Raw genomic sequence first — 12851 nt, forward strand, 5'->3', positions numbered from 1 at the left:
AACCTCATTTGGCTGCTGTGACTCATTTTTACTAGCATGAAGGGTGTTATGCCTGTTTTGGTGGAAGGTTGCTACACTCGGAGCTAGATCAGAGTTGCTGGGGTCTGCTCTGCCTTCCATTGCTGTACATTTGCAGGGTTTTCTGTGGTTCATCACTCTGGCTCAGCCAAACACACAGTGCTCCTGTGTTGTGTGGCAACCTCTGTCCTTTGTGTCTCCCTAGATTACTGTTAACTTTAACACCTTTATGTTTGTCTTCGTCCTTCAATGAGTAACTGACTTGGGCATCACATGTAGCCTTTACTTCAATGTTTATTTCTTCTGCTGGTTTGATGCTGTTTAGCAATTTTAGGTTTAATTTACGTTTACCATTATATTTATGTATGTTTAGCTTCTGCTAAACAAAACTAAGTAATTTTACATGGTTTTTGTAAGTCTGCAGTGTTTTAAAGAGCTTTTAAATCTTGAGTTGGACTTCAAGTTCTTTAATAAAAATAATTGACATCACATGCTTAAAATAGCAAAGAAAACAGTAACCTAAGTTCTGAACTTGTGTGGAACCAACCAACCAAAGCCCTGTGGTGTTGCTATCCACTGATGTTAAAAGCAGCAACGTGTGTATTTGGGAGGAGCACACACCTCCTCGGTTTATTTTCTTTGTGGTTCTGTTGACATACCAAGAATAGTCTGTTTACAGACAGCCAATATTTAGACTTCACTAGGACATTTAACAAGATTTGCTCCTTGACTCTGCCCTCGCGGCAGGCGAGGACAGGGTAATCGTGGAATGGGGGAAGGCAGCTCGGCTGTAGCGGTGGCTTCTGGTTAACAAATCAAACGGAAGCAGGAGGAGACAGCATCGCAGGTCTCCTTTTCTTTGTGATACTGTGTGAAAATGTTAAGTGTGTCGGCTGCAGTGGTCTTCAGTGCCTGTGTGTTTGGGGTTTTTAACTACACCCCTCACACGCTTTAAAGTAAGAATTAGTCTTGGTTAAACTGTTGTCACAGTAAATATCTGCGGATGTTTTTTTTCCTTAGGAGCAGTTTATTCTAACTCTATTAGCGAAGTCCTGCTGGGTTACTGTTCCACATCATTGTAACTTTTGGTATAGTCTAGTATATTGTGTCTTAAACTGCAGTGGTGCAGTTGAAGTCAGAAACCTGCAGAATTAAATTGTCAGATGCAAGTCACTGAAGACTTCTATTGTGTTATATGACTTTTGAAAATGCTTCTTGAATTTTTAAACATTTATTGCCTGCGGAACAGAGGCCTTGTACATCTGCTTCATGTCTAGGTCAAGAGTGATTAACATTTAATAACATAACGTAAGGAAGCGGGAACAATGTTAACCCTGTTTCACAGACTGTGGAATGTTGCAGGGTCCCTTTTACGGATGGAGTCCGAGTCACAATACGGACACCAATATGGTTAGGAATTGTGCTCCTTTATTGTTTACAATACATCTCAATTTAGAGACTCTTGTCCACCCGACTAGCTACATGGTGATTGGATAGTGTCTCTGTTACACAGACAGCACGCATCTCTTAAGGCACTGTGGTTGGATAAAAGGGGTTAGCCGACACGTGGTTACTGTTTTGGTTAGAGTTAATAAAACAGAGGCTAGTTAGAGAATTTCTCACACGATAGTGCTGCAGCTGGGTTTCGGCTGCTAAGTTTCCCAAAGAGAGTAGCATATTTTTCACAGTTCTAATTTCTGCTAGAATGATACACCAACATTGGAACTCATTTCTGCAAGGCGTTTTGTGTATTAGAATATAAATTCTTGAATAATTTGACCACTATGATGCTGGGTATACACCCATGTGGCAAGTGCTACAGGAATAGTGGGGGAAACAGGCTTTGTGCTCTCAGTTGAAACGTTTTCTGCTCTGTATCCAGCGTGTCATGTTTAACAAGTGGTGCAGGTGTAGGGTACGGCTCAGGAAGTGTTTGGACTGCTGACTGTTGCCTGGGTGGGTTGTGTGAGGAACTGTGCTATACTGCCTGCATTATCTTTGTGGCATTCTCTCCTGAACGTCTTCCACTGTGAGCAGACAAAATAACTGGCACAGAGAAGCTTCTGGTCTTAATTCATGGTGACTGCTACAATATACTCTAATGAAAACTAAGCTTACAACTAGAGAATTTTATCAAGGACCAGGCTCTCCGGTTGACACTGTGCGAGGCAAACAGCATCTGTTTCAAAGACACTGAAGTTTAAATAGATGAGCCGGGAATTGTAGGGGAGCGGGATATGAAGTTCGGCTCAAGAGAGCGCAGTGTGGCTCTTTAATGTGATGTCAGACTCTGCTTAATTTACTTTTCAGCGTGACTTAATGTCTGATGTGCTCTTTTTCTTCCTGTAGGTACACAGGGACTCCTTTGCATGACATTCTTTTCTAATCCACCCTCTGTCTGAAAGTGGGATGGGTTAGCTTTGTCTCCTTCTGACTGAGACAGGGTTTCCAACTATCTGTGCAGGAATTGCTCCACTTGCACTTGTTCCTCTCCAGACAAAATCCCTTCAGGCAGAATTTGTCTGTCCTGCAAATCCTCCGTAGTTACAAATGACTTCTGCAATTTCCTTGTGTGTGGGATTTCGTGCCCTTTTCCTTACATGCCAGTGTACAAACCAAAACTCTTTAACTGGTGTATCTAACAGCTGTTTTTTCCTTTTTTTTATAGATACTATGATCAGCTGTGTTCAATCGAACCAAAGTTTCCATTCTCTGAAAATCAGGTACCTTTTCCTTACATGCCAGTGTACAAACCAAAACTCTTTAACTGGTGTATCTAACAGCTGTTTTTTCCTTTTTTTATAGATACTATGATCAGCTGTGTTCAATCGAACCAAAGTTTCCATTCTCTGAAAATCAGGTAGGAAGACTTACAGAACTCTTTAAACCGAGTTGTGGCACCGATGATCTGTAAATCCTTTCATCAACGGGAAGTAGTAGTCAGTGGGAGCAGCAGTGAACAGCTGGTGACTAGGACTTTCTGAGCTAGCATTGCTGCTGGAGGAAAATGCCTTCTCAAGCAGCACTGTGCTTTGAAATGAGGCATTTTGCTGTCTTTTCTGGTTTAATCCAAGTTGCTTCTGACTAGTTTGATCACCTGAATAAACCATCAAATTGTGGAATTGTCTGTGAAATAAGTGCTGGAACTGTAACACAAACTGCACGGTTTTTACCTGCATTCTCCTTCCTGAGCGCATTTCCTGATAATGCTGCTGTTGATTTCACTCAAGTGAGTGAATTTTGGTATTACAAAACAGTTCCAAATAATTAATTTAGTAACTAATTTGGAACAGCGCGACCTGCCTTTTTTTCGGTGGTTTCCTTGAACTACCGCTATACCAGACTGTCAGACTTCTTGGGAGAGGAATATCTTGATTGGGAAATAAATTATCTGTTGCTCAGAATATGAGCAGAGCTGAAAGATTATTTTGAGAATTCTGTTGTCTGCTTCAAATGTTTTGTTTTGAACTAACAGCAAGGAGAAAAGGTAGAGTAATTGTGTTATTTAAATAACTCTTGATAATTTCCTGAAACTTCCAGAATATTTGTAATGTTACAAGTGAATTGTTTTACACAATTGGAATATAAAAGGATAAATATGCAAATTTGGGATAGTTTCCGAAGATTTCATATGCTATTTTTACAGATCAAGATCTTTCTTTTTCACAACTTTTAGGTTTGTGTAACATTTACATGGAAAGATGCGTTTGATAAAGGATCGCTCTTTGGAGGATCTGCCAAGCTGGGTATGTCAATGTAGCAGAAGTGCGACGATTAATGACAATAACATGTAGAGAATATTTTTCTACAGCTGAATTGTTAATAGTATTTCTACTCTTCTCAGTATTGTGTTCAAATGAGTTCAGCTACATCCTTAATAAGAGGATCTGCCTGTGCCCTGGAATGATTCTCCCATATTTCTTTAAAATTCTTTCATACCCATTAGAACACTTGGAAAGAAAAAAAAATTGTATTTGTTTTTGGCATCAGGAGTTTGAGCCTATGATTCATTTTAGTTGTATAGGGACAATTTTGCACTGCAAATTTGGGATTAGTAAATGGATTCGGAATGTTTGCCAGCAGAGGAATGTAGACTGAACCCTTTTGAGTTAAGTGAGGAGCTGTTCAGTCCTGTGTCGTCATTGTTCAGTGTTGTTATTTATACCTCAGTGTTCATCACAACTGGCACTGCAAGGTGACCGTTGCAGTTTTGAAGCTCCAGACAATGCCCCAGAAAAATGTTAGTGCTTATTATCTTTTTAGGTTTTTGAAGTTTTTGTGTCCTTTGTATCGTTCTCCGTTAGCAGCTACTGACAGTTGTTGCAGTTCCCTGTGTTCTGAAGACACCTGTGTGAGCTCTGCCTGTAAGAACACGCCACGTTCCCATGTGTAAACAGGTGGTGTGCCCCTTGCCGTGCCTTATTTTCTAACTGTCTGGAGAAGTCCTTCTGGGTAGTTGGAGACTTTCCTGAAGGTGTTACGGTTTTTTCTGAGAATTTGGTTGGTTTTGTCGTCTTTGGGGCTTGTACTGTATGATGATTAAACTCTTTGATATTAAAGTTCAGAATATTTAATTATGTCTTAAACATAGTCTGTGAATGGTCGGAGATTAATAATAATAGTGATGAAAAGAATCAGTAATCATAAGGTTGGTGATGCTGCTGAGAATTTGAATCAGTGTGATGTTGCGCTTGAGAAACTTTGCTTGTCTGCAGGTTAATTATATACTAGTCTAAATAATTGGTGAGGCAGAGATTTATAATCTGTTGGCCAAGATTTATGCAGCAGTCCACGTGAAATATGAAAGAAATTCTAAACTGAGATGTGAGTAATGCTCAGTTAACAAGCAATGGAATAAATTTTATTTTGAAACTTTGAAGCAGATCTTAGCAGAAAGATTAACCGAATGAGTTTTTTGGGACGTACCTTTACAGTGCTCACAGCTTAGCCGGATGCTGCTCTCCAGATTAAGTTGAGCGTGTGTGTATCTCGGTATTTCAGGTCAGAATTAGCAGTGGGGTTTTCTCAGTGTAAAGCAAAGTTTACTGTTACTGATGGAGCAGAGTTTCTGTTGACTAAGAGGAGGAAATTTCCCGGTGGAAATTTGGTGTAAAACTCCTTTGACTTTCATGAGCCCAAGGCGCAGGGTTGTGGCTTGAGGGTTCTGGCTCTTGCTGAGGTGACAAACGCTTTTCTTCCCATCCTCCCCTGAATCCCAAGTCTGTGTCACAGCGGTAGCCGACAGATACTGTGGCTGCGTGAAAAGTGACCCTGTCACAGCCTGGCATGTAATCCAAAATATGTTGGCATATAGGTAGAGCTACAAACTGATGAGTCTGAGGGAAATCTATATTGCTAGACAGCTGTTCTCACCATAGTGAATCCCACTTGAGAGGCAGCACGGAGTGCAAAGTAGTTCTGCATGTCAGGTAGTAAAACGTGTAAAGTAACTTGGCACTTCAGAAACTTTAAAGCAGTGTTTTCTTTCATGTGTTTTAGTCTTTTGATGTGTAAGTTGTGCAAGGTCTTTTTAGGAAAATTTCTAGAAAATAAACTACAGAATGTAGATGATCAAGGTAATAGTCATTTATCTTGATGAAATACAGTGTAATGCACTTTTCACTCAGAAATAGCATGTCAGATTGATGGCTGCTTGGCTGGCAGCTTAGTGCGGGTTGGGGTGCTGACATTGGAACTTCAGGGGGTGTTAGATAAGTATGTAGCTGCATGAGGAGGCTGGCTGTTCGTGAAATGAAACAAATGTGCCTCTTTGAATTCCATCATGTTTTAAGGGTAACACAGAAGTTGTACTTGGGTTTGTAAAATTGAAAATTCACTAGTTGAGTTTTCTGTGCTCTCCACAAGGAGTGTCTAGATACTTTTTAACAGTAGTAGGAAACTAATATCTGCAGTCTCTAGATTTTTTCCAGCATGGACAGGTGGCCAGTAACCTTTTGAAAGCAATTAATAGCTTCAAAATGGTTCCTGTTCAGGTACTACCGTTCCTAGGCGTGTGGGCTCCATCCTCTGGGACTCTGCAGTAATGCAGGGGTTGAGTCTGGCCAGGCCACGCTGCTGTCTAGTGAGCCCGAGTTTTAATGCGGTAAATCCCTAGCTGTGCTGGTATGTGTACAACCACAGTCTTGGTCAGCATTTCCAGTCTGAAACAGCAGCTTTGAACAGTTCCCTGCGTTTCAGTAGATGGTAAGACAGAGCATCTAAAAATCTTTGGCCTCAATGACGGAAGAGTAGTTTACAGTAAGAGCGTGTAATTGGATAGTGGTTGCAAAGTGATGAATGTGTGAAAGCTCATACTTCAGATCTCCTTCAGTAACGCCTGTGGGTTTTGTGGCTGCAGCAGCCAAAATGCTGCTCTCTGGTCAGAAGAACTTTCCGATTATGTTGTGTAGATTTTCATACTTCCACAAAACGTTTCCACGGGAGGAAATATAGAGAGTGGCATAAAGCATAATAGTGGAAGTACTAAATTAGTATGTAAAGCCTTCAGAATGAAGATGACTTCAACTTGAAAAGTTCAGTGTGATTGTTTTGGTTTGGTTTTGAAACTGTTGGTGTCAGTAATGTGGCCTCATCAGTAGGATGTTAGAGCACTGAGGTTTATTTTCTTAATGGTATGTGTAACTGTCTTGGTTGCAGCTCTGGCGAGTTTGGGGTATGAGAAGACCTGTGTTTTGTTCAACTGTGGAGCGCTGGCAAGCCAGATTGCAGCAGAACAGAATCTAGATAACGATGAAGGACTAAAAGCTGCAGCCAAGCACTATCAGGTACAGAGGCTCCCTGCTTATGCTGAGGAGCTCAGAATTATTAATCATAGAATATGGATTAATTATCTCTCAATTTTAAAGCTATGTATATTCATATTTTCCCTCTCTTAATGGCAAAGGTGATTGTCTGAATACCTGGTCTTAGCTCATATTTACCAGCTTTAAAAGTTTTAATTTCGTATAGTTCCCGGTACCCCTTCCCCCAAGCGTGTTGGTAATTAATAACCTACAGCTTAAGATTTAATAACTTTAGCTCTTAGCTGTTTTAGTTTTAACTAGTTACACAGCGATAATGTCTGTCTTCCTTGTGGAATGCATTAAATTTCCATGTTCTTGTGCTGTTAGATGGACTATAAAGGTATATTGGCTACATTTTGATAAATGTCTCGGTGTAAGTGGCTTCGAAAACAAGAAGTCCCAAGGAATTGTTTTTAGTGGCTAAACAATAAATGGGAAACCATATTCTGAAAAAACTTGGTTTTTAAATTGTTATATTTATTCTGTATTTGTAAGAAAAATGCTGGTTGGAAACATGAGTGATAATACTTTTGTTTTTCTTAGTTTGCAAGTGGAGCTTTCCAACACATTAAAGACACAGTTTTGTCAGCCTTGAATCGAGAACCTACTGTGGACATCTCTCCAGATACAGTTGGAACTCTCAGTCTTATTATGTTGGCCCAAGCCCAAGAAGTCTTTTTTCGGAAAGCTACAAGAGGTATATCTTAATTTTTGGCTTGTGTATTTATGTGCTCATTCCAACCTCCACTCCAGAAAACTTAGTGTTTTAAGTTATTAAGAGGTCATAAAGGGCCTTTCAGAAGTTTTTATTTTTGCCTTTACTGATTCCCTCCCCACTTGCAGGTCATTAAACACAAACTACAGATGATGCCAGTTAAGGATTTCCCTGAGGTTCACCTGACAGTGCAGTTGTCCCATGTACCTTGCCTTTCTTTTTGTGTCCAAAACCATTAGTCTCCATCCTTACAAAGGATTTGGCTGGTTTATATGTTTTCCTTTTCCCCCTTGAGAAGAAAAGTTACTGTCTAAAAGAACTGAGAATGGTAGAAATGGTGCATAGGGATTTACCACTACTTCGCTCCTCCTTTGTCTGGGGAAAGATTTTGTGAGAGTTCAGAAAGAAAGGTATGACTGTGCTAGGAAACAAATTAAATTTCCCAAGAGTTTAGGAGAAACAAATTCTGTTTGCTCCTCTCTTTAAGAGAGCAGCTCTTTGACTCAGTAGCCTTTAGAAGGATCTCAGTGAGAAGCTATTGTCCTTGAGCCAACCCGTAAATGATGTTGATGTTCTTTATCATGCTGGTAGCAGTATTTTAGTCCCTGGCTGTTTGGACAGTGCTTTGAAATAAACTTGGATAACCAACGTCTGAAACTTTCCCTCAGAGCAGGAGCAGACACTGCATTTTGCATCTGTCACCTTCCTGATTTCTTCTTATTCAAAGCCTGTTTTAAAGGGTAGAGCAAGGCTGATCCAAACCCACACATGCCCCCTGAACTGGAGATTTTTGTGGCTTCTCCAGGACCAGTGTCTGCCAGTGTTAGAAAGACAGTAAGATTAATAATCATCTGACTCTGGAGGCTGGAGATTTTGCCAGATAAGAAGGTTCCTGTACCTGGCAGGAAAGACATTTGGTTAAGAACCATGTTTGACAGTGATTAACTTCAGAAACCTCTTTTTCAAGTGAAAATGCTTTAAGTACAATCTCAAAATGCAAACTGAGCTTCTTGCTGCGCTATTTACCTTATTTGCAGTTTTCTGTTTTTTCTTTGATGTGGGATTGCCCATTTAGCAGCTCACCAGCTGATAATGGTATTTCTTATAGAACTGATTTTATTCACAAGTTGAAGGAAAGCTGGAGCGTTTGGCAAAAACCACGTTGGCCAGTCAAATCTAACTCCGCTGCCTAACTACAGATCAGGACTTCAGTTTCTGAGCCTTTCTTAATGTTTTCTTTAAGTCTGCGTGTGTTTGCTATTCCATCTCATTGTAGCTGCAATATTGTGAGGATGTGAGTGAAAACTAAAGCTTCTGATGGAGAAAGATGTACTCTGAGCTGTCTGCAGGGACAAATGAGTCTCCCTTAACACTTACTTTGTTAATAGAAATGCAGTTAACATGCTAGAAGTACAGTCTAGTTAGATTTTATTCACTTTCACTTTATTACATACTTAGTGCACTGGACAGAAACATTTTAGAAAAGAAATTGCTAGATCTCAAGCTCCTTTCTCTCTGTTGTCTAAATCCTGTTCCACGGTGAAAAGGTCTTTCTGGCACACCTTAAACGCCTTTACCACACAGAGGGTAAATACCATCATGTTTCTCAGTCTGTCAGCACGTGAGCCCCACCTGAATCAGAGGTTCATGTTTGTAAGGGCAGCTCTTCTGAGTGGACGGCTGACAGCTGCACTGATTGCGTGCCTTCTCTTGGAAGGCTGAATTGCTAGGTCAGGGCAGAGGTGACTGCAAAGTGCGTAAAGACAGATGCAGCGTGTTTCTATGTGAACAGTTTGGGCGTCGGGACCAGGGTGAGGACGTGAGGCAGGGAATACCGCTGCCACACATGTGGCTCTGACATGGGGTAGCAGATACCACTTGGAGGAACTGTGGTTATTTATGTCTAGGAGTGGTGTTTCTGTGCTCTCTAAGCTAAAAGTGCTGTGTGCTGCCTTGGAAAGGACCAGGCCTTTCTCTTCTGTTGCCCTTCTGCAAACTTTTAAGGGTGCTGACATGGAGTTGGGTTAGAGAACAGATCCTACTGAAAATTAACTATGTTTTGCTAACTAGGTTTCAGCTACGTTCTTTGACTGTGGGTGCACAAATGCTTGTGCTGGCACAAGGGCAGGGCTAGGAACAAGCTGCTGGAGCGGGACCGCGGCTTTGTTGGCAGCTTGCCATTGGTCTGAGGTAAAGCATTGCTCTTAATCCTACATAAATGCCAGCCGCTGCCAAAAGATTTCCTGTGCTACTGACTGAACCTTCAGTGCCATGATTGAAGTAGAAAATCTGGAAACTGCTGCTGGATGTCAAGAGAGAAGAAAGGCATCCCACCTTGGAGCTACAATGTGAAGGCCCACGCTTTAAATCCGGTTGTCTCTGTTAGAAGATGAAGTGATTTACCTGTTTGCTTGTAAAAACTGATGATACTCATAATTGTTCTTTGTTTTCTCTCCCTTTCCCCCAGATAAAATGAAAGATGGGATCATAGCTAAACTAGCTAATCAAGCTGCAGATTACTATGGTGATGCTTACAAACAGTGTCAGTATAAAGATACTTTACCCAAGGTTAGTAACTCTCTCGGAGATAATCTGGGATCTGCTGTTACTGTGAATAACTGTCACTGCTTACTCAGTGAAATACACTGAAAGTGTATCCTGAAGAAAAGATGACATTGCTACATTTAAGGGAAATAAACCTGTAACTGGAATAACAGTGAAGAATCCAGGAGGCAAAAGATAGTGTGGACTCTTTCAAACGAGTGTGTTTACTTGGAACTCATTTAAAGTCAATGTGAAATGGTTCTGGTAGCATTTGGGGTGCCTTCTGAGTACTTAATGCCTTACTAAATCTGTTCTTCAAACTAACACTTTCTAATGGGGCTTAGTTGCCTTCTCATCTCAATGTTTTCGTGTGGAATTGGTTCTCCTGTTGACAGCATGGATACAGTGGTACTGTTCACTCCCTCGTTAATGAAATCCGTGACCAAAAGTCAGTGTGTGTCCTCTGTCCTTCTGCCTTCTCCTCTTCCTCTACCCCAAAACAATCTCATTATGTAAATCTCAATACTTGTAAATTATCTGTTTAGTCTTGACTCTTCTTTTGGGTGTGATTGGTTTTCAGAAGATGCAGGAGCTTTCTTCACATTCTTTGAATATGTACTTTGAATATATATATACACATATGTGTAACACATACTTTGAAAATGGGCAGGTTTTCAGTGTCTCAAATGTGCCAGTTATGTTCAAATGATAAAATAGAAAACTTTTTGTGGAGTGTTAGAAATGTAGCAGTTGAATAAGATTTACTTCTGATGTTGGACTCTTGAGCTAAGTAGGAGATTGTCCACCATAGGCATGGGTGGACCCTTGTGGCTAATTTGCAGTTGTTTTTCATTCATCAATAGTTTAAAAAAACTAAAATAACTGTTTCTGTTCCTGTCTTGTTACAAACTACACATGAAATACACTAGTTTTACTAAACGCACTGGAAAACATCATGAAAGTATTTTTGCCAATCATAAATGAAAGTAGTTGATGTCCTATAACCTTAGTCAAATAATTGCTGGAGAATTTGCTAAAGGCACTTTTACTCCTTCTGGGGAAAAAAGAAACAGGTAATTTTTCCCCCCTTTGGTTTCTAATGCAGAATAGGATGTTAATACTGATAGGAACTGTTCAGGTAAGGGCTATGGTAATACGGTAAAAGTAGGTGGTTTTATTCTATAAATTGCAATAAATGACATAAATGCCTTTGGAGGCCAGTCAGTGACTTTATATATGTAATTTTATAAGTAAAATTATATATAAAACTTAATTTTAACTTCAATTGATAACTCACTTGGCTGCAACTTGATAGATCCTTTCATGTATGTTCGTATTTCCTCTCGTGCTTTCTGTGGCATTTTACGGATGGAGCCAGTTTCTCACTTGGGTATTATGTTTTGGTTTGGTTTCTGACAGTCTGTAAGGTATAATAAAGCCATTGCTGTGTTGTTTTTGTGGGCCTTGCTAAGCCATAGCTCCGCTCCCTGTTCCAGCTGCACAGTCATCTGTCAAGTGATGGTCTGAAGGGATGCAGTAAGGTTTGCTGGTTCCACGAGTTAACACCAGCCCCGAGACCAGTTACACAGAGTGTGAAACAGAGGTTGAGTTGATGCACCTGATTCCAGTTGCAAGGCCTTCCAGACAGCTTTTTCATCCAAATTTACCCTCTTTTGGTTTTTTCCTTTCATCTCTGTGGGAGCAGCAATTTTGCACGAGTACGACGAAGCCGGTCTATGTACCGAGGTCTCTGGAACGTCCCTGATTTTGCAGTGCTTCTTGATCTAATGAAACAATGACCATGCCTATCCTGGGTGCTGCAGCGTAGTGTTTTCATGTTGTGGTGGGGACTCCTGCTAAAGATAAATGCATTTATATAAAAATCTAAAAATGGCTTTTTAATCTTTATAAATTGCTTTCCTTGTAAATAGTTATTGGTCTTTTTTCTTTGTTCCTTGGTTTCATAATTTTGGAGTTACTTGTAAGGCCTGCTGCTGTTTTAAGCGTAATTAAATTTAAAAAGGGCCTGTCTTCCCCCTTTGCCCTTCTTTTAAGAACATTTTGTCTTGGCTGTGTCTTGGGGGCGTTTGGGTGTGTTCTTGCAGCTATCCTTTTTAATATATGCATGTATTTCTAATCTTTGAAGCAAATGTTGTGACTTCATGGCTTGAATTTAAATTGTAGTTCATCTCAAATAATGGACTCTGAGAATTTTGCAACAACAGATTCAAAGAAAGTAAGTCTGGATTCAATCCATGCGAAGTCACGAGGTCTCTGACGCTTACCTCTTTAATGTTTTAACCTGTCTAAACCATTAATTGGGTGATTCTAATTTCCTTTTCTTCTTCCTTTTTCTTCCTGCATCCCATGTTGTCTGTGGTGGTTAATGTGGTTGGACTTTCCCCTGGTCAGTATTTTTATTTCCAGGAGGTGTTTCCCGTTCTGGCTGCAAAGCACTGCATTATGCAGGCCAATGCAGAGTATCATCAGTCTATCCTGGCAAAACAGCAGAAGAAATTCGGTGAAGAAATTGGGAGGTTGCAGGTCAGTGGCTTTGGTTTAAATCTGAATTATCTCTGAAAACCATACACACAGCTGTATTTTCAGTCCTTACAGTTTATTCCTCTGTATTGAGAGAGACTCAGATCTATATGCTGTGATGAGTAAGGCCTTCTCATGTTTTAAAGAAGGGGGAAATGGCTAAAATAACTACTTCAAGTCCCCTGGTCCGGTGGGGGTGGGGGGTGGGAAGTGCCACATCGGTGGGGAAG

The 12851-nt window shown here is 40.5% G+C and overlaps 1 protein-coding gene across 1 annotated transcript; it reads left to right on the plus strand.

The window, feature by feature from the left end:
• Positions 1-2823: 2823 nt before the first annotated feature.
• On the plus strand, positions 2824-12624 carry LOC104497894 (programmed cell death 6-interacting protein-like; the record flags this gene model as incomplete). The annotated part of the gene is made up of 6 exons (XM_010141196.1): positions 2824-2878; positions 3695-3764; positions 6676-6803; positions 7365-7518; positions 10004-10104; positions 12508-12624. Coding segments are annotated over 6 exons (625 nt in total), but the record flags the coding sequence as incomplete, so codon positions are not given.
• Between the last annotated feature and the right edge of the window lie 227 nt (positions 12625-12851).

Source organism: Buceros rhinoceros, unplaced genomic scaffold (genome assembly GCF_000710305.1).
Source record: "Buceros rhinoceros silvestris isolate BGI_N320 unplaced genomic scaffold, ASM71030v1 scaffold26378, whole genome shotgun sequence".
In the NCBI taxonomy this organism is placed as follows: Eukaryota; Metazoa; Chordata; class Aves; order Bucerotiformes; family Bucerotidae; genus Buceros; species Buceros rhinoceros.